This window comes from Vanellus vanellus (assembly GCF_965231255.1).
Source record: "Vanellus vanellus genome assembly, contig: HAP1_SCAFFOLD_62, whole genome shotgun sequence".
NCBI classification, from domain to species: Eukaryota; Metazoa; Chordata; class Aves; order Charadriiformes; family Charadriidae; genus Vanellus; species Vanellus vanellus.
This window is the reverse complement of record NW_028127944.1, coordinates 786,907-811,819: the sequence shown is the minus strand read 5'-3', so window position 1 is coordinate 811,819 and position 24,913 is coordinate 786,907. Positions and strand designations below refer to the sequence as shown.

Genomic DNA, 24,913 nt, shown 5'->3' with positions numbered 1-24,913 from the left:
TGGGAGGAATCTCAGATGCATCCCAGAAGATGGAGCATTGTCCAAGGAGAAAAATCATCTCGGGTATCTTCCCTGGAGGAGTCTGGGGTTGCTACCCGGGATCACAGGGCCCTAAACCACCGGAATAAATACTCAGAAACATACCTGCAAGGAGTCTCGGATGCTTCCCAGAGGATGGAGCATTGTCCAAGGAGAAAAATTATCTCGGGTATCTTCCCTGGAGGAGTCTGGGGTTGCTACCCGGGATTACAGGGACCCAAACCACAGGAAAAACATGTGCGGGAGACGCCTGGGAGGAGTTCTGGGTAGATCCCGCAGGATGGACCAATGTTAAGAGAGAAAAATCATCTTGGGTGTCTTCCCTGGAGGAGTCTGGGGTTGCTACCCGGGATCACAGGGCCCTAAAGCACTGGAGAAAACTCGGCGGGAGATACCTGGGAGGAGTTCTGGGTAGATCCTGCAGGATGGACCGATGTCAAGAGAGAAAAATCATCTTGGGTGTCTTCCCTGGAGGAGTCTGGGGTTGCTACCCGGGATGACAGAACCCTAAACCGCGAGAAAAAGGACTCAGAGACATAGCTGCGACAAGTCTCGGATGCATCCCAGAGGATGGAGCTTTGTCCAAGGAGAAAAATCATCTCGGGTGTCTTCCCTGGAGGAGTCTGGGTTTGCTACCCGGGATCACAGGGCTTTAAAGCACTGGAGAAAACTCTGCGGGAGAGGCCTGGGAGGAGTTCTGGGTAGATCCCGCAGGATTGGACCACTGTCAAGAGAGAAAAATCATCTTGGGTGTCTTCCCTGGAGGAGTCTGGGGTTGCTACCTGGGATGACAGAACCCTAAACCGCGAGAAAAAAGACTCAGGGACATAGCTGCGACAAGTCTCGGATGCATCCCAGAGGATGGATCTTTGTCCAAGGAGAAAAATCATCTCGGGTGTCTTCCCTGGAGGAGTCTGGGGTTGCTACCCGGGATTACAGGGACCCAAACCACCGGAAAAATGTCTGCGGGAGACGCCTGTGAGGAATCTCAGATGCATCCCAGAAGATGGAGCATTGTCCAAGGAGAAAAATCATCTCGGGTATCTTCCCTTGAGGAGTCTAGGGTGGCTACCAGGGATCAAAGGGCCCTAAACCACCGGAATAAAGACTCAGGGACATATCTGCAAGGAGTCTCGGATGCTTCCCAGAGGATGGAGCATTGTCCAAGGAGAAAAACCATCTTGGGTGTCTTCCCTGGAGGAGTCTGCGGTTGCTACCCGGGATTACAGGGACCCAAACCACAGGAAAAATGTCTACGGGAGACGCCTGGGAGGAGTCTCGGATGCATCCCAGAGGATGGAGATTTGTCCAAGGAGAAAAATCATCTCGGGTATCTTCCCTGGAGGAATCTGGGGTTGCTACCCAGGATTAAAGGGACTCAAACCACAGGAAAAATGTCTGCGGGAGACGCCTGGGAGGAATCTCAGATGCATCCCAGAAGATGGAGCATTGTCCAAGGAGAAAAATCATCTCGGGTATCTTCCCTGGAGGAGTCTGGGGTTGCTACCTGGGATGACAGAACCCTAATCCGCGAGAAAAAAAACTCAGAGACATAGCTGCGACAAGTCTCGGATGCATCCCAGAGGATGGATCTTTGTCCAAGGAGAAAAATCATCTCGGGTGTCTTCCCTGGAGGAGTCTGGGGTTGCTACCCGGGATTACAGGGACCCAAACCACCGGAAAAATGTCTGCGGGAGATGCCTGGGAGGAATCTCAGATGCATCCCAGAAGATGGAGCATTGTCCAAGGAGAAAAATCATCTCGGGTATCTTCCCTGGAGGAGTCTGGGGTTGCTACCCGGGATCACAGGGCCCTAAACCACCGGAATAAAGACTGAGAAACATACCTGCAAGGAGTCTCGGATGCTTCCCAGAGGATGGAGCATTGTCCAAGGAGAAAAATTATCTCGGGTATCTTCCCTGGAGGAGTCTGGGGTTGCTACCCGGGATTAAAGGGACCCAAACCACAGGAAAAACATCTGCGGGAGACGCCTGGGAGGAGTTCTGGGTAGATCCCGCAGGATGGACCAATGTCAAGAGAGAAAAATCATCTTGGGTGTCTTCCCTGGAGGAGTCTGGGGTTGCTACCCGGGATCACAGGGCCCTAAAGCACTGGAGAAAACTCGGCGGGACATACCTGGGAGGAGTTCTGGGTAGATCGTGCAGGATGGACTGATGTCAAGAGAGAAAAATCATCTTGGGTGTCTTCCCTGGAGGAGTCTGGGGTTGCTACCTGGGATGACAGAACCCTAAAGCGCGAGAAAAAAGACTCAGGAACATAGCTTAGACAAGTCTCGGATGCATCCCAGAGGATGGAGCTTTGTCCAAGGAGAAAAATCATCTCGGGTATCTTCCCTGGAGGAGTCTGGGGTTGCTACCCGGGATTACAGGGACCCAAACCACCGGAAAAATGTCTGCGGGAGACGCCTGGGAGGAATCTCAGATGCATCCCAGAAGATGGAGCATTGTCCAAGGAGAAAAATCATCTCGGGTATCTTCCCTGGAGGAGTCTGGGGTTTCTACCCGGGACCACAGGGCCCTAAAGCCCTGAAGAAAACTATGCAGGAGACGCCCGGGAGGAGTTCTGGGTAGGTCCCGCAGGATGGACCACTGTCAAGACAGAAAAATCATCTTGGCTGTCTTCCGTGAAGGAGTCTGGGGTTGCTACCCGGGATCACAGGGCCCTAAAGCACTGGAGAAAACTCTGCGGGAGAGGCCTGGGAGGAGTTCTGGGTAGATCCCGCAAAATTGGACCACTGTCAAGAGAGAAAAATCATCTTGGGTGTCTTCCCTGGAGGAGTCTGGGGTTGCTACCTGGGATGACAGAACCCTAAACCACGACAAAAAAGACTCAGGGACATAGCTGCGACAAGTCTCGGATGCTTCCCAGAGGATGGAGCTTTGTCCAAGGAGAAAAATCATCTCGGGTGTCTTCCCTGGAGGAGTCTGCGGTTGCTACCAGGGATTACAGGGACCCAAACCACCGGAAAAATGTCTGCGGGAGATGCCTGGGAGGAATCTCAGATGCATCCCAGAAGATGGAGCATTGTCCAAGGAGAAAAATCATCTCGGGTATCTTCCCTGGAGGAGTCTGGGGTTGCTACCTGGGATGACAGAACCCTAAACCGCAAGAAAAAAGACTCAGGGACATAGCTGCGACAAGTCTCGGATGCATCCCAGAGGATGGATCTTTGTCCAAGGAGAAAAATCATCTTGGGTGTCTTCCCTGGAGGAGTCTGGGGTTGCTACCCGGGATTACAGGGACCCAAACCACAGGAAAAAAATCTGCGGGAGTCGCCTGGGAGGAATCTCAGATGCATCCCAGAAGATGGAGCATTGTCCAAGGAGAAAAATCATCTCGGGTATCTTCCCTGGAGGAGTCTGGGGTTGCTACCTTGGATGACAGAACCCTAAACCAGGACAAAAAAGACTCAGGGACATAGCTGCGACAAGTCTCGGATGCATCCCAGAGGATGGAGCTTTGTCCAAGGAGAAAAATCATCTCGGGTGTCTTCCCTGGAGGAGTCTGGGGTTTCTACCCGGGACCACAGGGCCCTAAAGCCCTGAAGAAAACTATGCAGGAGACGCCCGGGAGGAGTTCTGGGTAGGTCCCGCAGGATGGACCACTGTCAAGACAGAAAAATCATCTTGGCTGTCTTCCGTGAAGGAGTCTGGGGTTGCTACCCGGGATCACAGGGCCCTAAAGCACTGGAGAAAACTCTGCGGGAGAGGCCTGGGAGGAGTTCTGGGTAGATCCCGCAAAATTGGACCACTGTCAAGAGAGAAAAATCATCTTGGGTGTCTTCCCTGGAGGAGTCTGGGGTTGCTACCTGGGATGACAGAACCCTAAACCGCGAGAAAAAAGACTCAGGGACATAGCTGCGACAAGTCTCGGATGCATCCCAGAGGATGGAGCTTTGTCCAAGGAGAAAAATCATCTCGGGTGTCTTCCCTGGAGGAGTCTGCGGTTGCTACCAGGGATTACAGGGACCCAAACCACCGGAAAAATGTCTGCGGGAGACGCCTGGGAGGAATCTCAGATGCATCCCAGAAGATGGAGCATTGTCCAAGGAGAAAAATCATCTCGGGTATCTTCCCTGGAGGAGTCTGGGGTTGCTACCTGGGATGACAGAACCCTAAACCGCAAGAAAAAAGACTCAGGGACATAGCTGCGACAAGTCTCGGATGCATCCCAGAGGATGGATCTTTGTCCAAGGAGAAAAATCATCTTGGGTGTCTTCCCTGGAGGAGTCTGGGGTTGCTACCCGGGATTACAGGGACCCAAACCACAGGAAAAAAATCTGCGGGAGTCGCCTGGGAGGAATCTCAGATGCATCCCAGAAGATGGAGCATTGTCCAAGGAGAAAAATCATCTCGGGTATCTTCCCTGGAGGAGTCCGGGGTTGCTACCTTGGATGACAGAACCCTAAACCACGACAAAAAAGACTCAGGGACATAGCTGCGACAAGTCTCGGATGCATCCCAGAGGATGGAGCTTTGTCCAAGGAGAAAAATCATCTCGGGTGTCTTCCCTGGAGGAGTCTGGGGTTGCTACCCGGGATTACAGGGACCCAAACCACCGGAAAAATGTCTGCGGGAGACGCCTGGGAGGAATCTCAGATGCATCCCAGAAGATGGAGCATTGTCCAAGGAGAAAAATCATCTCGGGTATCTTCCCTGGAGGAGTCTGGGGTTGCTACCTGGGATGACAGAACCCTAATCCGCGAGAAAAAAAACTCAGGGACATAGCTGCGACAAGTCTCGGATGCATCCCAGAGGATGGAGCTTTGTCCAAGGAGAAAAATCATCTCGGGTGTCTTCCCTGGAGGAGTCTGGGGTTGCTACCCGGGATTACAGGGACCCAAACCACCGGAAAAATGTCTGCGGGAGACACCTGGGAGGAATGTCAGATGCATCCAAGAATATGGAGCATTGTCCAAGGAGAAAAATCATCTCGGGTATCTTCCCTGGAGGAGTATGGGGTTGCTACCCTGTATCACTGGGCCCTAAAGCACTGGAGAAAACTCTGCGGGAGAGGCCTGGGAGGAGTTCTGGGTAGATCCCGCAGGATGGACCAATGTCAAGAGAGAAAAATCATCTTGGGTGTCTTCCCTGGAGGAGTCTGGGGTTGCTACCCAGTATCACTGGGCCCTAAAGCACTGGAGAAAACTCTGCGGGAGAGGCCTGGGAGGAGATCTGGGTAGATCCCGCAGGATTGGACCACTGTCAAGAGAGAAAAATCAGCTTGGGTGTCTTCCCTGGAGGAGTCTGGGGTTGCTACCTGGGATGACAGAACCCTAAACCGCGAGAAAAAAGACTCAGGGACATAGCTGCGACAAGTCTCGGATGCATCCCAGAAGATGGAGCATTGTCCAAGGAGAAAAATCATCTCGGGTATCTTCCCTGGAGGAGTCTGGGGTTGCTACCCGGGATCAAAGGGCCCTAAACCACCGGAATAAAGACTCAGGGACATACCTGCAAGGAGTCTCGGATGTTTCCCAGAGGATGGAGCATTGTCCAAGGAGAAAAACCATCTTGGGTGTCTTCCCTGGAGGAGTCTGGGGTTGCTACCCGGGATCAAAGGGCCCTAAACCACCGGAATAAAGACTCAGGGACAGACCTGCAAGGAGTCTCGGATGTTTCCCAGAGGATGGAGCTTTGTCCAAGGAGAAAATCATCTCGGGTATCTTCCCTGGAGGAGTCTGGGGTTGCTACCTGGGATCACAGGGCCCTAAACCACGAGAAAAAAGACTCAGGGACATAGCTGTGACAAGTCTCGGATGCATCCCAGAGGATGGAGCTTTGCCCAAGGAGAAAAATCATCTCGGGTATCTTCCCTGGAGGAGTCTGGGGTTGCTACCCGGGATTACAGGGACCCAAACCACAGGAAAAATGTCTACGGGAGACGCCTGGGAGGAGTCTCAGATGCATCCCAGAGGATGGAGATTTGTCCAAGGAGAAAAATCATCTCGGGTATCTTCCCTGGAGGAGTCTGGGGTTGCTACCCGGGATTAAAGGGACTCAAACCACAGGAAAAATGTCTGCGGGAGACGCCTGGGAGGAATCTCAGATGCATCCCAGAAGATGGAGCATTGTCCAAGGAGAAAAATCATCTCGGGTATCTTCCCTGGAGGAGTCTGGGGTTGCTACCCGGGATCACAGGGCCCCAAAACACCGGAATAAACACTCAGGGACATACCTGCAAGGAGTCTCGGATGCTTCCCAGAGGATGGAGCTTTGTCCAAGGAAAAAAATCATCTCGGGTATCTTCCCTGGAGGAGTCTGGGGTTGCTACCCGGGATTACAGGGACCCAAACCACAGGAAAAACATCTGCGGGAGACGTCTGGGAGGAGTTCTGGGTAGATCCCGCAGGATGGACCAATGTCAAGAGAGAAAAATCATCTTGGGTGTCTTCCCTGGAGGAGTCTGGGGTTGCTACCCGGGATCAAAGGGCCCTAACGCACTGGAGAAAACTCTGCGGGAGATACCTGGGAGGAGTTCTGGGTAGATCCTGCAGGATGGACAGATGTCAAGAGAGAAAAATCATCTTGGGTGTCTTCCCTGAGGAGTCTGGGGTTGCTACCGGGGATCACAGGGCCCTAAAGCACTGGAGAAAACTCTGCGGGAGAGGCCTGGGAGGAGTTCTGGGTAGATCCCGCAGGATTGGACCACTGTCAAGAGAGAAAAATCATCTTGGGTGTCTTCCCTGGAGGAGTCTGGGGTTGCTACCTGGGATGACAGAACCCTAAACCGCGAGAAAAAAGACTCAGGGACATAGCTGCGACAAGTCTCGGATGCATCCCAGAGGATGGATCTTTGTCCAAGGAGAAAAATCATCTCGGGTGTCTTCCCTGGAGGAGTCTGGGGTTGCTACCCGGGATTACAGGGACCCAAACCACAGGAAAAAAGTCTGCGGGAGTCGCCTGGGAGGAATCTCAGATGCATCCCAGAAGATGGAGCATTGTCCAAGGAGAAAAATCATCTCGGGTATCTTCCCTGGAGGAGTCTGGGGTTGCTACCCGGGATCACAGGGCCCTAAACCACCGGAATAAAGACTCAGGGACATACCTGCAAGGAGTCTCGGATGCTTCCCAGAGGATGGAGCATTGTCCAAGGAGAAAAATTATCTCGGGTATCTTCCCTGGAGGAGTCTGGGCTTGCTACCCGGGATTACAGGGACCCAAACCACAGGAAAAACATCTGCGGGAGACGACTGGGAGGAGTTCTGGGTAGAGCCCGCAGGATGGACCAATGTCAAGAGAGAAAAATCATCTTGGGTGTCTTCCCTGGAGGAGTCTGGGGTTGCTACCCGGGATCACAGGGCCCTAAAGCCCTGGAGAAAACTATGCAGGAGACGCCCAGGAGGAGTTCTGGGTAGATCCTGCAGGATGGACCGATGTCAAGAGAGAAAAATCATCTTGGGTGTCTTCCCTGGAGGAGTCTGGGGTTGCTACATGGGATGACAGAACCCTAAACCGCGAGAAAAAGGACTCAGGGACATAGCTGCGACAAGTCTCGGATGCATCCCAGAGGATGGAGCTTTGTCCAAGGAGAAAAATCATCTCGGATATCTTCCCTGGAGGAGTCTGGGGTTGCTACCTGGGATTACAGGGACCCAAACCACCGGAAAAATGTCTGCGGGAGACGCCTGGGAGGAATCTCAGATGCATCCCAGAAGATGGAGCATTGTCCAAGGAGAAAAATCATCTCGGGTATCTTCCCTGGAGGAGTCTGGGGTTGCTACCCGGGATCACAGGGCCCTAAACCACCGGAATAAAGACTCAGGGACATACCTGCAAGGAGTCTCGGATGCTTCCCAGAGGATGGAGCATTGTCCAAGGAGAAAAATCATCTTGGATGTCTTCCCTGGAGGAGTCTGGGGTTGCTACCCGGGATTACAGGGACCCAAACCACAGGAAAAATGTCTACGGGAGACGCCTGGGAGGAGTCTCGGATGCATCCCAGAGGATGGAGATTTGTCCAAGGAGAAAAATCATCTCGGGTATCTTCCCTGGAGGAGTCTGGGTTTGCTTCCCGGGATCACAGGGCCCTAAACCACCGGAATAAATACTCAGAAACATACCTGCAAGGAGTCTCGGATGCTTCCCAGAGGATGGAGCATTGTCCAAGGAGAAAAATTATCTCGGGTATCTTCCCTGGAGGAGTCTGGGGTTGCTACCCGGGATCACAGGGCCCTAAAGCACTGGAGAAATCTCTGCGGGAGATATCTGGGAGGAGTTCTGGGTAGATCCCGCAGGATTGGACCACTGTGAAGAGAGAAAAATCATCTTGGGTGTCTTCCCTGGAGGAGTCTGGGGTTGCTACCCGGGATCATAGGGCCCTAAAGCACTGGAGAAAACTCTTCGGGAGATACCTGGGAGGAGTTCTGGGTAGATCCTGCAGGATGGACCGATGTCAACAGAGAAAAATCATCTTGGGTGTCTTCCCTGGAGGAGTCTGGGGTTGCTACCTGGGATGACAGAATCCAAAACCGCGAGAAAAAAGACTCAGGGACATAGCTGCGACAAGTCTCGGATGCATCCCAGAGGATGGAGCTTTGTCCAAGGAGAAAAATCATCTCGGGTGTCTTCCCTGGAGGAGTCTGGGGTTGCCACCCGGGATTACAGGGACTCAAACCACCGGAAAAATGTCTGCGGGAGACGCCTGGGAGGAATCTCGGATGCATCCCAGAAGATGGAGCATTGTCCAAGGAGAAAAATCATCTCGGCTATCTTCCCTGGAGGAGTCTGGGGTTGCTACCTGGTCTCCTCTGCCAGAGCCGCCGGCTGTGCCTCGTCTGTCCCGGCCGCAGCCCGAGAGCGTCTCCACCGGCCCGGGCCCGACCCTGTGCCCCGGGGGAGCCCCGCAGCCTCTGCCCCGCCGCCAGCCCGCCTCTCCCCGGGCCCGTCCCCGTCCCCGTCCCCGTCCCCGCCGGCACCGGGGGGGAGCGCCGCCAGCGGCCGCAGCCCGGCCCCTCTCCGCACCCCCGCTGCCCGCCGACGGCCGCCCCGCCAGACCCCCGGCAGCCGCGGGCAGGGGCGGGGCCGCGCCCGGGGGACGCCCGACGGCTGCGCCGCTGCCCGCTCCCGCGGGGACCCGCTCACGGGCCCGCCGGCCCCGCGCTTCTGCCCTCGGGCCCCGCCGCGGCCTCCGCAGCCTCCGCGGAGCGAGGCCCACACGCCCCCTGCCCGCAGCCCCCGCACGCACCCACCGGGACCCCCGGCCCCCTCCGCGCCCACACCTGCCCCGCCGCTCCGCCGGGGCTCCCGCCCGCAGGGTCGCAGCCCACTCGAGCCGAGCCCAGCCTGGCCCAGACGAGCCGAGCCCGGCCCAGCCGAGCCCAGCCGAGCGCAGGCCGGCCCAGCCGATCCAGCCAGCCGTGCGGGCAGAGCCGGGCCGAGCCGGGCGGGGGGAGCAGGCGGCAGGCGCGGCCGGAGCGAGGCAGTGCCGCCTCCCCGGGACTCCCTCCCGCCTCTGCCGGGGATGGGGGGCGGGTGGCCGAGCAGCGCAGCGTCCCCGCAGGGCCCTCCCTGCCCTCTGCACCTGCGGGAGCAGACAAGTCCCCCCCAGGAGAGGCACTCGACGCTGTTCCATCCTTCCCCCGCTCTCTGCCCCCCTGCCCGTCCCCAGCGTCTTCCCGTCCTTTGGGACCTGCTCCTTGCTGCCCGGCCAGCTCCTCTGGGAAGCCCCTTCCCGGCCACTCTTGGGCCAGCAGGCAGTGCCAACGGCGTCCCTGGCAAGGGCCTGTGGCCCAACGCCTGTGGCAACCCAGCCCCGTCCTGCTGGGGAGGGCGAGGATGGGGCTGTGCTCGTGGCCGGGCGGGAGCATTGTGGGTTGGGGGGATGCTGCCATGCCCCCAGGGATGCCATACCCGTGGACATGCTGTGCCCGCAGGGATGCCATGCCCGTGGGGGTTGCCATGCCCACTGGGGTGCTGTGCCTGGGGGATTGCCATGTCTGTGGAGATTCTACGCCTGCAGGGACGTAGGTGCTGTACCCATGGGGATGCCGTGCCCCTGGAGATGCTGTGACCATGGTGGTGCCGTGCCCGTTGGGATGCTGTGCCCGCAGTGTGCTGGCACTGTGCGAGGTCTGCTGGTCCCTGCTGCAGGGTTGGGTGATCAGTGTGACCATCAGCTGGAACTGCAACCTGGACCTGTCCGACAGCGAGTGCCGCCCTCGCTACTCCTTCCACCACCTTCACCCCAAAAGGACTTCGGCTTCCCCTTGGCTACAGCTACAGGTGATGACCCTGGCCCCGTCCTGGCCCCGCTGCCCTGCATCCCTCATCCAGCCTGTGATAAGCTCAGCGCTGTTTGTTCACCAAACCTAGAAACTCGCATTGTCACATTGTTTTAGAAAAAGGCAATTGCTGAACCTGCTGTTGCAAGATAGCCAGCATCCTGTGAGCGGGCAAGGCTAAAACTGCAAAGGTCAGGTTATGCAAACAAAGTAGGATGTGAAAAAGACTTGGAGGAGGGGAGGGGGGCTCATGAAGACGAAGAGTACATGATGTGAGGAAGACATGAATCTTTCATCCCTGCGACAACCAGGAGGAAAAGGAAAGCAGAAAACGACCCCCTAGCAACAAGTCGTGTCGTGCAGATGCAGAGTACCTCTCTACCGGAAAAAGAAGAGTATAAAACCAGGGACTTTCGGGAAACGGGTGCGAGCCGTCGGCGGAGTGAGACTCCCGGGCCGCCCAGCGCTGTTTTGCTTGCTGCCGCTTGCTAAATAAATATTCCAAATTTTTAATTGACTCTGTCTTGCATCAATTTGTGGGATCAACTTATAACACAGCCCTGCCACACCATCCCCACAGCACCCATTGGTCTGAGGATGCTCTGTGGTGGGGGGGCATCACCCTGGGGTGCTCCAGCCTCAGGCCAGCCCATCCCGTCCCTGCCCGGGTACCGCCGGAGCTGCAAAGGGCCATGGTGGCAGGCTGGGGTAACACTCGCTCTGCCCGAGACCATCCAAGTCCCCCCCAGCTCTCAGTGACATGTTGCCCCCAGAAGGAGTTGCACCCCTGCCTGGGTGGGACATGTCCTACAGCCACGTGTCACTGCTGCCAGCCCCAGGCCTGTCAAGAAACCCCCGTGCTCAGCATCCCTGCCTGGGGCTGCTCCCTGCGGGCAGAATGGAGGGGACGGGGGAGGGGGGGGGTGTCCCCATCCTTGAGCCCTGCAGTGCTGACGTGCGGAAACAAACTCCACAACTCACGCAGAGGTATAAAGCAGCTATGTCTATTGCAGCGCTGGGTGCAAGGGGGATCGCTCCTCCAAACTCGCACACCGTAAAGGGTTAGTTATACACCTTATAGACATGCCATATATACACATTCACAAGGTTTTGGGGAAATGATTAACATGTTCATGACTTTTCCGGGAACTCATTACCATAGGCTACTACCCACCCCGGTATGCCCATTATAGTCTCTCTGTGGTCCTTCAGAATCCTCTGGGAGTCGTTGACTCCTTTTTAATCACTGTATTGTTTTGGTCAACTGTCCTTATCTGGTTGCCAAAGCCGCTGCTCTATGGCTCCAGATGGCTCTGCTCTCTGCCACTTCCAAGGTAGAGCTGCCCCAGGGTCACCATTCAGGAGCCTCTCAGCTACGACTCTCGCTATGCATTTTGCCATGTTGCAATGTCTCTCTGGATGTTGTTTCCCCGTAGCGGTGCCATGGTGGGGACAGGCACATCCCCCAGCGCTCGTGGGGAGCTGGAGGGTCCTGGGGCTGCTTGCCCTGCTGCAGGCATGTGGGAAGAGCGCGGGGTCCCCCCAGCCCCCTCCGGGCACCGTCCCTGCCCACAGGCTGCCTGCAGAACCTGACACAGGCAGGCACCTTGGTTCGGGCGGCATTGCCCCCCCCCGCTGCTACTGCAAGAGGAGGTCGCCCCTGACGGCACCTTGGCGTTGTCCCGAGAGCCCCCGGGGAGCACAGGAGGGGCTCTGCCCGCAGCCCCGGGGACCCTTTTCCCCCGGAGGGGGGCAGGAGCAGGAGCCGCCTGTCCGACGCTGGCAGCCCCTTCCCCTAGAGCTGCAGGGGGACAGCCGGGGGGGCTGCAGGGGTCAGACACGGACGGGTCCGTGGTCCTTCCTGCCCAGCAAGGACACAGCTCCACCCCCTCAGCTGCATGCACCCCCCCACGGCCACAGCTCCTGCTTCTCCCCTCCCCAAATCTACACCTGCCTTCTACAAGCCAGTTCTTTACAGAAATTCCACATTAAAACCGCACCTGGGGGCCAGCACAGCCCTGCGGAGCACAGCTCCAGCCCTCGGTGCCCCCAGAACCCCGTGCCCGGCAGCGGGGGGCAGGACAGCCCCATGGTCCAGCTCTTCTCCCGCAGCTCCTCCGCGTTCGGCTCCCCTTCCCCCTCCTCTTCTGCCCCCGCCACCTCCTCCTCCCACACTCCTCTCTTGCCGCTGTCCTTCTGGAGGGAGACAGGGACGGCGCAGCAGTTCCTCCTGCCCGGCCAACACCTCCCTGCTCAGCTCAACCCCCCCCGCTGCTGCCGGGGTACGGAGCGCTTCCCAGCTCTGACCTCCCCGTAGCGGACGCGAGAGTCCAACTGCCCTCGATACCTCCATAACCGGCTGGATCCATCCAGAGCAGGAACTCCCCGCAGCGGGAGCAGGAGATGGTCCGAGAGCGGAAGATCCCCTCGGAGTGGGTGCGGGAGGGCAGAGACTGCAGTCCCCCCCCGCGTTGGCATCGTCCCGAGTTCAGAGCCTTCTCTGGGGGACACTGTGGGGAGGAGGCGGTGCTGGCAAAGAGGGGGGGTTCCCTTCTCCCCTCCCACCACTGGGGCAGTGATGGGCCGACCCCATCCGACCCCATCCGAGCGGAGCCGAGCCCCGCCGGTGCCCGCGGGCGCGGTGCGGCTCCTCCCGCCGCGGGTGACGGCGCGCAGGAACCGGCCCCGCGGCACCGGGCGCTGCAGCTGCTCGTCCCGCTGCGCTCCGGCGGGGCGGCGCGGGCTCGGGGAGCTCCTGCCCAGGGCGGGGGCGGGCGGGCGGAGCGGGGCGCTGCCGGGGCCGGGGGGCGGCCCGCGGGGGAGGGGGCGTGCGGCGATGGGAATGCGCGGACTGCGATATGCAGGATCGAAACCGGAATCCGCTGTATTAAGCAAGCGTGCTCTTTACATACCTTTCTACCAAGGCAGTAATTGCCTACTGTACTTGTTTACACCATCGCGTACTCCAAAAGATCACGTTCCCACCGAAAAGGGAATCTCTCTTCCCTGTGAGCAGCACCTCCTTATCTCGGGAGGAGCTTCACACAGCTTCATCGTCTGCCAGAACAGTGCTGCAGCTGCTTATTCCTCCCTATTAGTTCTACCCCACTTAACCCTTCTTTTGCCTCAGTCCCCACATCTCGTGATCATGTGTTGCCATCTCATGTTGAGCTTCTCATCAGTCAGCACCCCCAGGTCCTTCTCCCCAGGGCTGCTCTCCATCCATTCTCCGCCCAGCCTGGATTTGGGCTGGGGATTGCCCCGACCCAGGAGCAGGACATTGCACTTGGCCTGGTTGAACTTGATGAGGTTGGCATGGGCCCACCTCTCCGGCCTGTCATTAGTAGAAGGCCAGGCCTGCAGCACCCCGGTTATCAGCCCGGCTCGGGTGGGAGGGGATGCTCCTGCATGGGGGGGTTGCCCTGCACTGGGGGGGAAATGCCACCGAGGGAAGGTCTCGCCAAAGTGGGGGCCGCGCTCATGCTCCCTCTCCCCCATCCCTCCCCAGATCGCCCCGGCAGAAGGTCCCGAGGGCAGCGAGCGGATGGTCATCATCACAGGGCCGCCCGAGGCTCAGTTCAAGGTGCTCTGGGTGGGGGCTGTGGGTGGGGGGGACAGTAAGGGACAAGTCGCGGGCGTCCCTGTGGTCACCACTGTGCTGCCAGCCTGGCTTGGCCTCCCTCAGCGCCAGGGGATGCTCTTTGCTGGGTACAGTGGTTTTGATGCTGCTGGACGTGGGGACATTATCAGCTTTGGGGATGGAGAGGCACAGCGGGCGTTGCCTGATGGTTTTCCTTCCCGTCCGTCTGCTCCCCAGGCCCAGGGGTGAATATTTGGGAAGCTGAAAGAGGCAAACTTCTTTAACGCGAAAGAAGTGAAGCTTGAAGCCCACATCAAGGTGCCTTCCTTCACTGCTGGTCGTGTGATAGGCAAAGGTGGCAAAACGGTAGGTGGTGGTGCCCCGGGGATGCAGAGTTGGGCATCACCCATCACCCCTGCCCACCCCAGGGGGACAAATCCCGGGTGCACAGTGGTTTCAGCGACGTCTTGACCCTCAGCCCCCATGTCCTGGTGGTGGTTCTCGTTGGTCCCAAGGAAGGGGGAGACACACAGGGTGCCTGGTGCCGTCGTGACACCGGTAGTGGAGGTTTTTGGCTCTTCCACAACAGAAGCCTCTTGTGGTTCCTCCAGGTGAACGAACTGCAAAACTTAACCAGTGTGGAAGTCATTGTGCCATGAGACCAAACCCCGGACGAGAACGAGGAGGTCATCGTTAAAATCATTGGGCATTTCTTTGCCAGTCAGGTACTGTTTGGCTGTGGCTTTACCCGATCCTCCCTGGCCACTTTCATCCACCGAGGAAAGGTGTGGGGCTTGCTGAGCCCAGCACCACCCGAGCGACCTGCTGCTCTTCTTTTGGGAGGTCCCTGTGTCCCCAAGAGGCACTGAAGGTGTTTCGGTAGCTCCCCCCGGCTGTGCGAGAACTGAAATTGAAGATTGGCTTGATTGAGCTAAAAATGTGTGTTTTGGATGCTGTGCAGAGCAGCACCCAGGGTGTGAATGGACTCCTTGGTGCGGGCAAATCCATGCGCATCCCACCTGGGTGCATCTTCCATAACCTTGTCTCCTGTCCACTTCGGCGGGATGGCGACCCCCCAAAAAATTCAGGCTCTCTCGAGGAGTGAAGCACAAGTTAAAAAAAAAAAAGAACAAAACAAAACAAAAAATTAACAAAAAAAAACCCAAACACACACCAGCACCACTCCCACGAAATTAATTACAGCTTGTCCAGAGTGAAAAGTTGGGAGTGGCGAGATGCTCAGTGGGGGCTCGGGAGTGGTTGGTGGGGGGAGAAGAGGTGCCCTGACCCCCACCTCTTGCTTTTCCCCTCTCCTCCCCAGGACTGCACAGCGCAAGATGAGGGAAATGCTCCAGCAGGTGAAGCAGCAGGAGCAGAAACACGCTCCGGGAGCCCCAGCCTCGCAGCACAGCAAGGGAGGCTCCCGCCGTGCCGCCCACCACCGCCCGATGAATGTAACCCCACCGCCGGACATCCCCCCGTCCCAAACCCTCCTCCCCCACCCCCAGCAGGTCAGGGGAGCAAACCAAAGACCCCCCCAAACACACAGCCCCCCATTCCCCGCGGCGCTGCGAGGATGCACAGCCGAGGGGTACGGGGAGGGCTCTCTCCATCCCACAGCCTCCCCCTTCCTCCTCCCTCGCCTCCCGACGCTCTCCCTTTAGTTGGACTAACGTGGGCAGGTTTGGGTACCTCAGCACCTCACGCTTGTGTCTCCCTTTTAGAGATTTTGTGTGCCTTGGAAACCTGCGAGTTGGAGGGTTTTTTTATTAATTTTCTAATAAAAAAAGAAACGAGTTGGACAAAACGATGGGAATAGGCAGCACTGTGGTCATTCTCTCCGGGGCGTTGTGGAGGAAGGCTGCCAGTCTTCCTCCCAGTGTACTTTTCCCCGTTGGCTCCAGACTGCTGCTGGGGCTGAGCTCTGAGCCGCCAGAGCGGTTCTCAGCAGACGGTCACTCGGCGCAGACAATGAGGCCCTGAATAGCCCTTCCTGTGCTCTTGATGGCTCCGGACGGCTCTGCTCCTCTGCTGCTTCTAAGGTGGGGCTGCCCCAGTGCCCTCACTCAGGAGCCTTTTGTCTGTGCAGGTCTCACTTGTGACAGGCTGTGGGGGTGTTGCCAAACTAACTGCTGTGTTGCGATGTGTGAGTGGGTGTTCCCGCCCGTGTCAGTGCCAGAGCTCTTCCGTAGGCTCCTTCTGCCAGCGGAGAGCCAGGGGCCGCTCCTTCGGGAGAGAGCTTGTTTAAAGAGAGGAAAAAAAAAAAGCGGGGGGGGAAGTGGGAAAAGAAAAAAGGGGAAAAAAGAGAAAAAAAGGGGAAAAAAGTGAAAAAATGAGAAAAGTGAAAACGGGGGAAAGGGAGAAACAGAGAAAAAAGGGAGATAAGGAAAAAAAAAGGGAAAAAGAACAAAGGGGAAAAAGAGGAAAAAAGTAAAAAAAGAGAAAAAGTAAAACGGGGAAAAGGAGAAACAGAAAAAAGGGGGAAAAGGCAAAAAAAAGGGAAAAAGAAAAAAAGGGAAAAAAGAGAAAAAAGGAGGGGGAAGCGAATAACAAAAGGGAGAAAGAAGAAAACCCCACATATTAAAAAAGAAAGGTAGAAAAGAAAAAAAAACAAACAAACCAAGGAAGGAAAGTGGGAACAGCCGCGGGGCAGGAGGAGGGACAGGAGCCGGGGGAGGGGGGGGCCGTGGGGGGAGGTGGCGGTGCCAGCGGCGGCCCCGGGGGCTGCGACACCACGTTTTTGTCCTCTACTGCAAAGTGTTCTGTGAAAAAACCCCAACCAAATCCCACCCACCGACAACATCAAAACCCAAAGAGAAATCTCTCCAGCTCACACGAGCCTGAGCTCGCTCTCCGTTGCTCTCTTTCCAGTGTCTCGGGGGGGTCACGGCCGAGCTGAGATTGGGGGGTGGGGGTGGTGGGAGTTTGCCCCATGGCTGTGATGGGGGGAGAAGGGGTGGGTGGGGAGTGAGGGATGTGGTGTGGGGGTTTCAACAGCACAGTAATTAGGCCCGTGTAATGGGGAAGCTCAGATGCCCCCTAAGCACCCGCCCCGGTGCTTCTCTAGCCAGGCGAGCGCTGGGCGTCCCCCCCACAGGAGAGGAGCGCACCTCCGGGGTGGGTGGAAGGGCGTCACCCAACGGGGAGAGGACCAAGATGGGGCTTGGGTGTCCCTTGGGGTGGCCGGGTGGGGCTGCTGGGGGCTGCCACGATGAGGGACACCCCCACGCCTTTCTCCATGGCTCCCACAGCTCTGCTCCCTCCCTCCCTCCCACCCATCCAGTGCCACCGGAGAGGTGGTGTCCCCCCTCCCGGGGCGGGCAGGGGCTGGTGCCACCCCATCTAACACCTCAACGCACCAAAGCACCTCACTGGGGGAGGGACCCTGTGCCTGGTAGCCCCGTGCGCCCCAGCACTGTAAGGATGGGGCTGAGCCCCCACCACGGCCACCCTGTGCAAACCAAAGACCCCCACACAGACCCCCCCCACCCCCATTCCCCGTGGCACTGTGAGGAGAGAGAGAGAGAGAGGTTTTATTATTCTTTTTTTTTTTTTTTAATTTTTTATTTCCTAAAAGCCACCGGTTTTCATCCCAGGCATGGCCAGAGGTGCGCCCAGCGTTGAGGGGGGGAGGTTGGGCTGCAGTGCACAGCACAGCGGCTCATCAGTTTTTAGAATTAATGTAACGATAACGAAACAAATGGTGATTTTTAAGTTTTGTAAGGACTTTATTTTATTTATTTATTTATTTCATTTCAGAGGGGGTGGGGGCGGGAGGGGGATGTTTGTTTTTTAGCACAAGCCGGCTTTTCTAGAGGTTAAAGGAAAGGCTGTGCTCGGCCGTAAACGCTTTGCGGAAAGATCCCAGTTGCAAGGAGAGAAGGGGGGAAAGAGGGGCGGGGGGGAAAAACAGATTTCCAAGAGGTTGTCAGCCCAGGGCTGGGGGAAAAAAAAACCCAACACTAGCAAAAATATTAATTTTTTTTTTAGTTTCAAAAGTAACACACACACAACCCCCAACCCCCGATGACACACACACATCCACACACAAAAACTACCTCAGGCTTTCATACCTCAGCACATTGCGCTTCTGTTCCTTTTAGAGATTTTTTGTGCCTTACAAAACTGATAGCTGGAGCATTATTTTTGTTTATTTTCTTAATAAAAAAAAAAAAAAAAGACTTGGAAAACACGCTCTCTACTGAGTGCGAGGCGGGAGAAGGAAAGCAATCCCACGGGTGCCAGAGCTCTTCCATAGTCTCCTTCTGCTGGCTGAGAGCCAGGGGCCGTTCCTTCGGAGAAAGCTTGAGAGATGCTTAAAGAGAGAAAAAGAAAAAAACCAAAAGAAAAAAATGGGGGCGAAAAAAAAAGAGGGGAAAGAAGAACAAAGAGAAAAAGAGATAAAAGGGGGGGAAGAAAAAAGGGGGAAAAAGAAAAAAAGGGAAAAGGAAAAAAGGGGGGGGGAAGAGAAAAAAAAAGGAAAAGGAAACAAAAACCCCAAATATAAAAAAAAAGAAAGGTAGAAAGGAAAAAACAAACAACCAAGCCAAGCAAGGAAAGGGGTGAAAGCCCTCGGGCAAGACGAGGGACGAGAGCCGGGGGTGAGGTGGCGGTGCCAGCGCCGGCCCCGGGGGCTGTGACACCACACTGCAAAGTGTTCTGTGAAAAACCCAACCAAAACCCACCCAACGACAACATCAAAAACCAAACTCACAAGAGCCTGAGCTCGCTCTCCGTTGCTCTCATTCCAGTGTCTTCGGGGGGTCACAGCCGAGCTGAGACTGGGGGGTGGTGGTGGTGGGAGTTTGCCCCATGGCTGTGATGGGGGGAGAAGGGGTGGGTGGGGAGTGGGGGGTGTCGTGTGGGGTTTTTTTGGGGTGGTGGTGGTTTTTTTGAGGTGGTGGTGTTTTTTTTGCCAGGTGTCGCTTTACCCAGTGGCTCGGGGAGTGTGACGAAACGGGAAAAAGGGCTTCACTGAGAGGTTCAAATTAATAATTTCTTTGGACTTCGGTCACGGGCCCAATATGTCACTATTGCAAGTTCTGTGTGTGCGATGGCGATTACACTATTGCGGTTTAAAAGAAATTAGCGGGATCCACTATTGCGAGCTACAAATGCCCCCGACAAGTAGCAACACAAACCACAAGGGCGCTAGATATTAATACCTTAGAAGAGTACACCAGTCACAAACTCAATCGCATGCCCTATACCGTACGGATGTTTCTTAGTCACTTACCCTCTCTCTCTCAGGTGAGGTCGCTCCATCCCGGGGAAGTTACCCTGTACAGCGTCCTGGATGGTGGGGACGGATCTCCGAGGGGCCAGCTGTATCCTTGGAGGATTCCCCATTTGTCTCCCCAGACCCTGCGGTTTATATTTCCTGACTCGGTGAGGGTGCAGGATTATGCCCGAGTGGATTACACTGTCTGGGATATTTCCCTCTGGTGGTGCCATAGCGAAGTCTCTGTTGCCAGTTTGTGATGTCCGGCGCTCAACGTCACAGGAATAGTGGTGGGATGGGACTCGGGGCATTTTGTTTGTTAAGGGCCATTTGGTTTTGGTTGTTCTGTGCCATCTGGAGATAAGCCCGGGCTGAGCTGTTCTGCAGCTCCCCCCAAGTTCTCTCTGCACAGCCAAGGCACAGCGGAGATGGAGCTGAGTGGGATGGCAGCTCCCTGCCTCTCACCTCTGGTGCTCTGAAACTGGCTTGGCTGGCTGCTCGCACACAGTGTGTTACTGGCTTGCCCAGCAGGTAAAGAACCCAGATTTGGGACGCCACTGGGGTGTCCGTAAGGGGTCCTGGGCGGCCCTTATGGGGTCCTGGGGGGGACTCTTGCAGGCCAGAGGGAGTCTGGGGCAGTTTTTCAAGGATCTGGGGGTCCCCTCTGGTGCCTCTGGGGAGGGTTTTGTGGCTGGAGAGGGCCGAGCTGGTTTCAAGAAGTGCTTCCTCCCTTTCTCCAGCCCACCCAGCTCCCCCGACACCATCACCCCCCCAGGTTGGTGGGTGCCCGCAGTGCCAGCCTGTCCCACTGGGTCGGGCACTGAGGGGGGCACAGCCCCAGCCGCGGGATGGGAGGAGGACTCCGTCCCCTCCCTCAGCAGCTTCTCGGCTAGCGGATGAAGGATGGGAGCTCAAGTCGACACAGGAGAAGCAGGGAGTGTGGGGGAGACCCCCAGATCCTGCCCCAGACCCTCAGCCCGTGCCCTGCCCTGCCTGCGCTGGGCAGCCCTGCCCGCCTGCTGAGGAGGGGGTGCTGCCCACGGGCCCCGATAGAGGAGACAGGGTATAGTGGGCTCTCTTCTCTCTCCTCCTCTGCAGGGCAACCGAGGAGGCAGCACCCACTGGGCTCCCTGCCAACCATATACCATCGAAGCAGTGATGCCTCTCTCTACCCCCTGCCCCCCCCCAAGCCCCCAGGTCCCCCTGCCCTCCTCTGCCACCCATAGGTCCTATCAGTGGGGACAGCTCCTTCTGGTCCAGGCACCCCCCGGGCTCCTGGGCCCCCCGAGGGCCACCCCAAGAGCCCCTGCAGCCTGTGCTCGCTGGCCAACTCGGAGGACTGCAGCAGCCTGTTGAGGAGCAGCTCCTCTTCCCACAGCTCCCTCTACCACTTCCTGGAGCCCTGGCCCAGTGCAGCAACAGAGCCAGTGGTGCTCACACACTCAGGACACCCCCGCTCTCCCATGGCTGCTGGTGGGGCAGTGGGGAAACTGGGGCTGGTCCTCAGCCAGGAGCCTCCACAGGAGCTGCCAGCAGGGACCGAGAAAGAGTGGGTTCCCAGGCAGGGGACGGAACTGAGCGTGGAAGCATACGCTGTGAAGCTCTGAGCTGCTGCGTGGTGCCAGGTCTATCCAACATCAGGCAGTATGTTCCCAGGAGATGTCACCGCTAACAACTCTTCCGAGGAAGTGGGGCCGTTTCTGTAGTCGTAGCCTGCCTGGAGAAAGAGCCCCACGGAGCCAATAGTCTGCTGAGCAGCAAGGGAGCAGAGTCGCTGACTCTCAACCAAGGACTGAAATACAGCAACCCACTCTATTGCCTTCCCCCTTCGCCCGCTGCCTCCCACAGTCACCAGGGAGCTCCAAGTGAGGGGACCCCTCCCCCACTCCCCCAAATCTGCCCAACACCCCCAAAGCTCCCTCAAGACACGGGACTCCTCACACACATCTCCACTCCCCACACCGACAACCCTGCCTCCCCCCCAAAGCTCCAAAAAGCAGCAGTCCTTAGGGCAGACTCCTTAAGCTGACTCCACAGCTACGGCTCCCCGTCGGCTCTGGGGGAGACAACGGGGCCCCGGGGCTCTCCGTGGGCTTTAAGGGGGTCCCAGGGCTGCCCACGGGCTCCCAGCAATGCCCGTGCCCACCACCCACCCCCGCTTCAGGGGGCCCAGCGCTGACACCCCCCACCCCATCTCGGGGGTACCTGGGGGGGCTCGGCCGTGGGCTGGAGGCGGGCGAAGGGGGCACGGCCGGGCTGACCTGCCGGGGGGGGCTGAGAGCGGAGCCCAGAGCGGAGCCAAGCGCCCGGCCAGGCCGGCCCCGGGCACCCTGCGCTGCGGCCGGGGCTGCCGCCACCTGCGGGGAGCGAGCGGGGGGTGAGGGGGGGCAGCGGGGGACGGGGGGCCTGAATCGGCCCTGTTCCCTCCGGGGACCCCCCAGTCAGCTCTGCCCCCCCCAAACAGGCCCAGGCCGCCCCCCGCGCCCCCCAGCCCGGTCCCGCCACCCCACAAATCCCCCGAACTGGCCCTGGACACCTCCGCTCCTCCCGCTGCCGCCGCCGCCGCCGCCGCCTCCGCCTCCGCCTCCGCCTCCGCCTCCGCCTCCGCCGCCGCCGCCGCCGCCGCCGCCGCCGCCCCGCCCGCGCACGCTCCCCACCCCGCTCCCGCTCCCGCCCACCCTCGGCCCCGGTCCGACCGGGTACCGTCTCGCCCGGTATCGACCATCGCAGCTCCCGACCGCCGACGCACACCGGAAATGCTCCCCTTCGCGTCCGCCCAACCGCGCATGCGCCGAGGGGCAAACCCGGGCCACGCCCCCCAGCACCGCCCCTGCCCTCATCACCGCGCCACCGCTTCTTTCCGCCTCGGGCAGTGCGAGGCCGAAACCAGCCCAGCGCTTCCCCAAATGCGCCGGGACCTCCGAAACCAGCCCAGCCTTCCCCAAAATGAGCCGGACAGCCGTCTGCAGAGCTCCGCCAGCCCCCCCGACGGACATCACGGGGATGGGGGGAAAGAAAACAACCAGAAAGGTACTGAAAATAACGTGGAGACGGTGCTTAGAGATCCTTCCGAGAGGCAAAACCCGCCCTTTGTTCTCATTTTTGAACACGGGGTTTCGCAGTGCTTCGCGGGCAGTGGTTATCCAGGGGCATCAGCTATCCCGGGAAGCGAACGTTCCCATCCCGTGTGGCAAAAGTCCACTCGCATGAATAACTTAGACAAAACCAGCCCACAAGAGGCACGTTTGGTCACCCTTTGCTTGAAGCTTCGCTAAAACTGTATACTCAGATTGGCCCTGTCCTGCAGTTTCTTTCCCAGAGTTTTGCCCCAAACCCACGCTTCTAGCCCCGCTCCCCAAGCCCTCCCTCGGGGCCCACCACCTTTCCCCAGCCCAGCCTGTCCTTAAAGCTTTTCTTTCCACACACAGCCCTTTCCACTCACCTCCCTCCGGGGCCTCCTCTCTCACAGGCACCTCACAGCCCTGCAAACCTCCCTCTCACGAAAACCCATTCCCCCCTCGCTCCCCCCTCACGCAACACCTCTTCCCCTCACACACTCGCTCCCACACCCCTCACCATCCTCTCTCCTCCCCTCCCCCTCCCCCCATCTTTCGCCCCCCCTTCCCCTCTCCTCCCATTCAAAATGGCCCTTCCCTCCCCCTCTCGCCTTTTCCTGCCTCAGCCCCCGCCCCCCGCTCAGGTGACACCGCACACAGCCGCCATGAGGCGCGGCGGGGAGGGCCGGGGCTGTGAGAGGCGATGGCGGGGAGGGAATTTTCCGCTTTTTTCCTCTTCGTTTCATCTCCTCAGGCTTCGGGCAGCCCCGCGTGGGCGGCTGGAGATCCCCCCCCCCCCCCTTCCAGGAGTGGCCCCGGCCCTGGGGCGGCCCCCGCCTCCCTCCTCCCCACAGGCTCTCCTCAGGGAGAGCCCTCAGATCTGTCCCCTGGGCGGCCCCACAGCCTCCTGTGTGTCCGGGAATGGGGTTTCCCTCAGGGAGAGCCCCCAAATCCATCCCCAGGGTGGTCCCACAGCTGCCTGTGTGGCCAGGAACAGCGTTTCCCCCATGGATGGAGCCCTCTCCTTCCCCCTACCCCACTCCTGGGCAGCCTTTTCCTCCCTCCCACCTTCTCCCCACACCTCTTCCAGGGCTGGGAAAACACTCCTGCCATTTCTCTTCCTGCGGGTTTTGAGAAGAAGAGCCCCCCATCTCCCCAGCCCACACGTGGGGTCTGGGCAGCTCCACGCCTTGTGTGTGAACTGGGAATTGGGATATTTCAGTTTTCTTCTGCGATCAGGCCTGGTTGTGAAAGGGCCAGTTGTAGTGGTTAGGCTTTGGTGGGTGTGAGAAACGCGCTCACTGTATTGAATTTTAGTCCGGGGCAAATTCGGTGGAGCAAAGAATATTTATTGCAGCGCTGGGAGTTACACAGGGGATTTCTCCTCCTGTGTCTCATTTTTCCCTTTACAACCGCTTGTTTTTATTTCATATTCCTTATAATTATTCATGTTTCTTCTTGGAACATAGTTTGCATAGTCAATGAGTTTTTGGAACGCGACCCACCCCCAAATACATAATCGATGAGTTCTGGGAATGCAACATGCCCCCAAATACATAGTCAATGAGTTCTGGGAATGCAACATGCCCCCTTCCCAGGCGGCATGCTTCCTCTGGGGTCTTCCTGATAGTCCATGGAGGGAGGGCCAAAGTCTTTATCACCATGTCCTTCTTGTGGCTTCTTCACTCCTTACACTTCTGTGGTTATCTTAGCTAGAGACACCACCCTTTGTTTTGCAATGGTTCGGTGCCTCCAACTGTTGGTTTCGTCTGATACCCTATCTAACACTATCCCCTTTCCCAAGCGCATAGCAAGCACATAACTATCTTTAGCTGAAGCCATAGCGAGCACACATCTATCAAACGCATAGCAAGCATATACCCATCTTTAGCTGAAGCCATAGCGAACACACATCCATTTTAGCTGAAGCAAAATTCTTTTGCTAAATTACTTATTACAGTGGGTGAGTAAGAGCAAATCTTATTGAACTTTTCCTTTTTTCAGATTTTGTGTAGGGGGCTCGTTGTCCTCACGCCCTCGAGTTCTGCTCCAGGTCAAGCGAAGCCCCATGGAACTGGCCCTAAGGGCGGCAGCGGCCATGGACCAGCGCCCATGCGGCATCAAGAAAGTGGTTTATTTCAAGGTGAATCTCCCTGTTTTTCTTGAGAAGCAGGGGGCTGGTTTGTAGCGAGGCTTAAAACCCCGCATTGTGCCTAAACATGGGGCTGATTTCAACCTCAGGGGCTGCGACTATGTCCAGCTCTGACTCACAGCCCTGGCAGCACCGTCAGCGTGCCGGGCTCGGCGTTCTCTTTTATTTTGAAGGGTTTCTTACGGATCGGCAGCAGCTGGGGATATTTAGCAGCTGTGTATTGGTGGTGGAATCTGTGTGGTGAAAAGATCTTTGGGGTAAAGAGGTGACTAGTTGTATTTTTTTTTTGCACCTTGAGAATGTTTCTTGTTGCCTTGTACCTGTAAAAAGACGTTCAAATCGTTAAGGCTGAAGAAGATGGTAACAATCATAACCCCTCTGTTTCACAGGAATTTCACTTCTGTCCTATTTTCATAAAATTACCTCCTAGACAGGAATATGTTTTGTGGATGGTTTGTTTTTTTTTCTTTTATGAGAGTCCTTTCAGCCTGCTCTCCAGGTGGAAATGGGCAATGCAAAGGCATTACAATGATAGATTTGCTAAATATGTTGCCAAGGTCTCTATTACTGGCTTTCCCGGAAGCGGGGAAAAGATGTCCTGTTCAATTCTATTTTGCATTTG

General features: G+C 57.3%; 1 protein-coding gene across 1 annotated transcript in view; it reads left to right on the top strand.

The window, feature by feature from the left end:
- Positions 1-24,237: 24,237 nt before the first annotated feature.
- LOC309684820 (electroneutral sodium bicarbonate exchanger 1-like) overlaps positions 24,238-24,913 on the top strand; it is a gene marked incomplete at both ends in the record, with an annotated part of 30,051 nt that continues 29,375 nt past the window's right edge. Inside the window, one exon of the mRNA XM_082500677.1 lies at positions 24,238-24,282. Coding sequence (XP_082356803.1) covers positions 24,238-24,282 — 45 coding nt within the window. The remainder of the gene's footprint in view (positions 24,283-24,913) is intronic.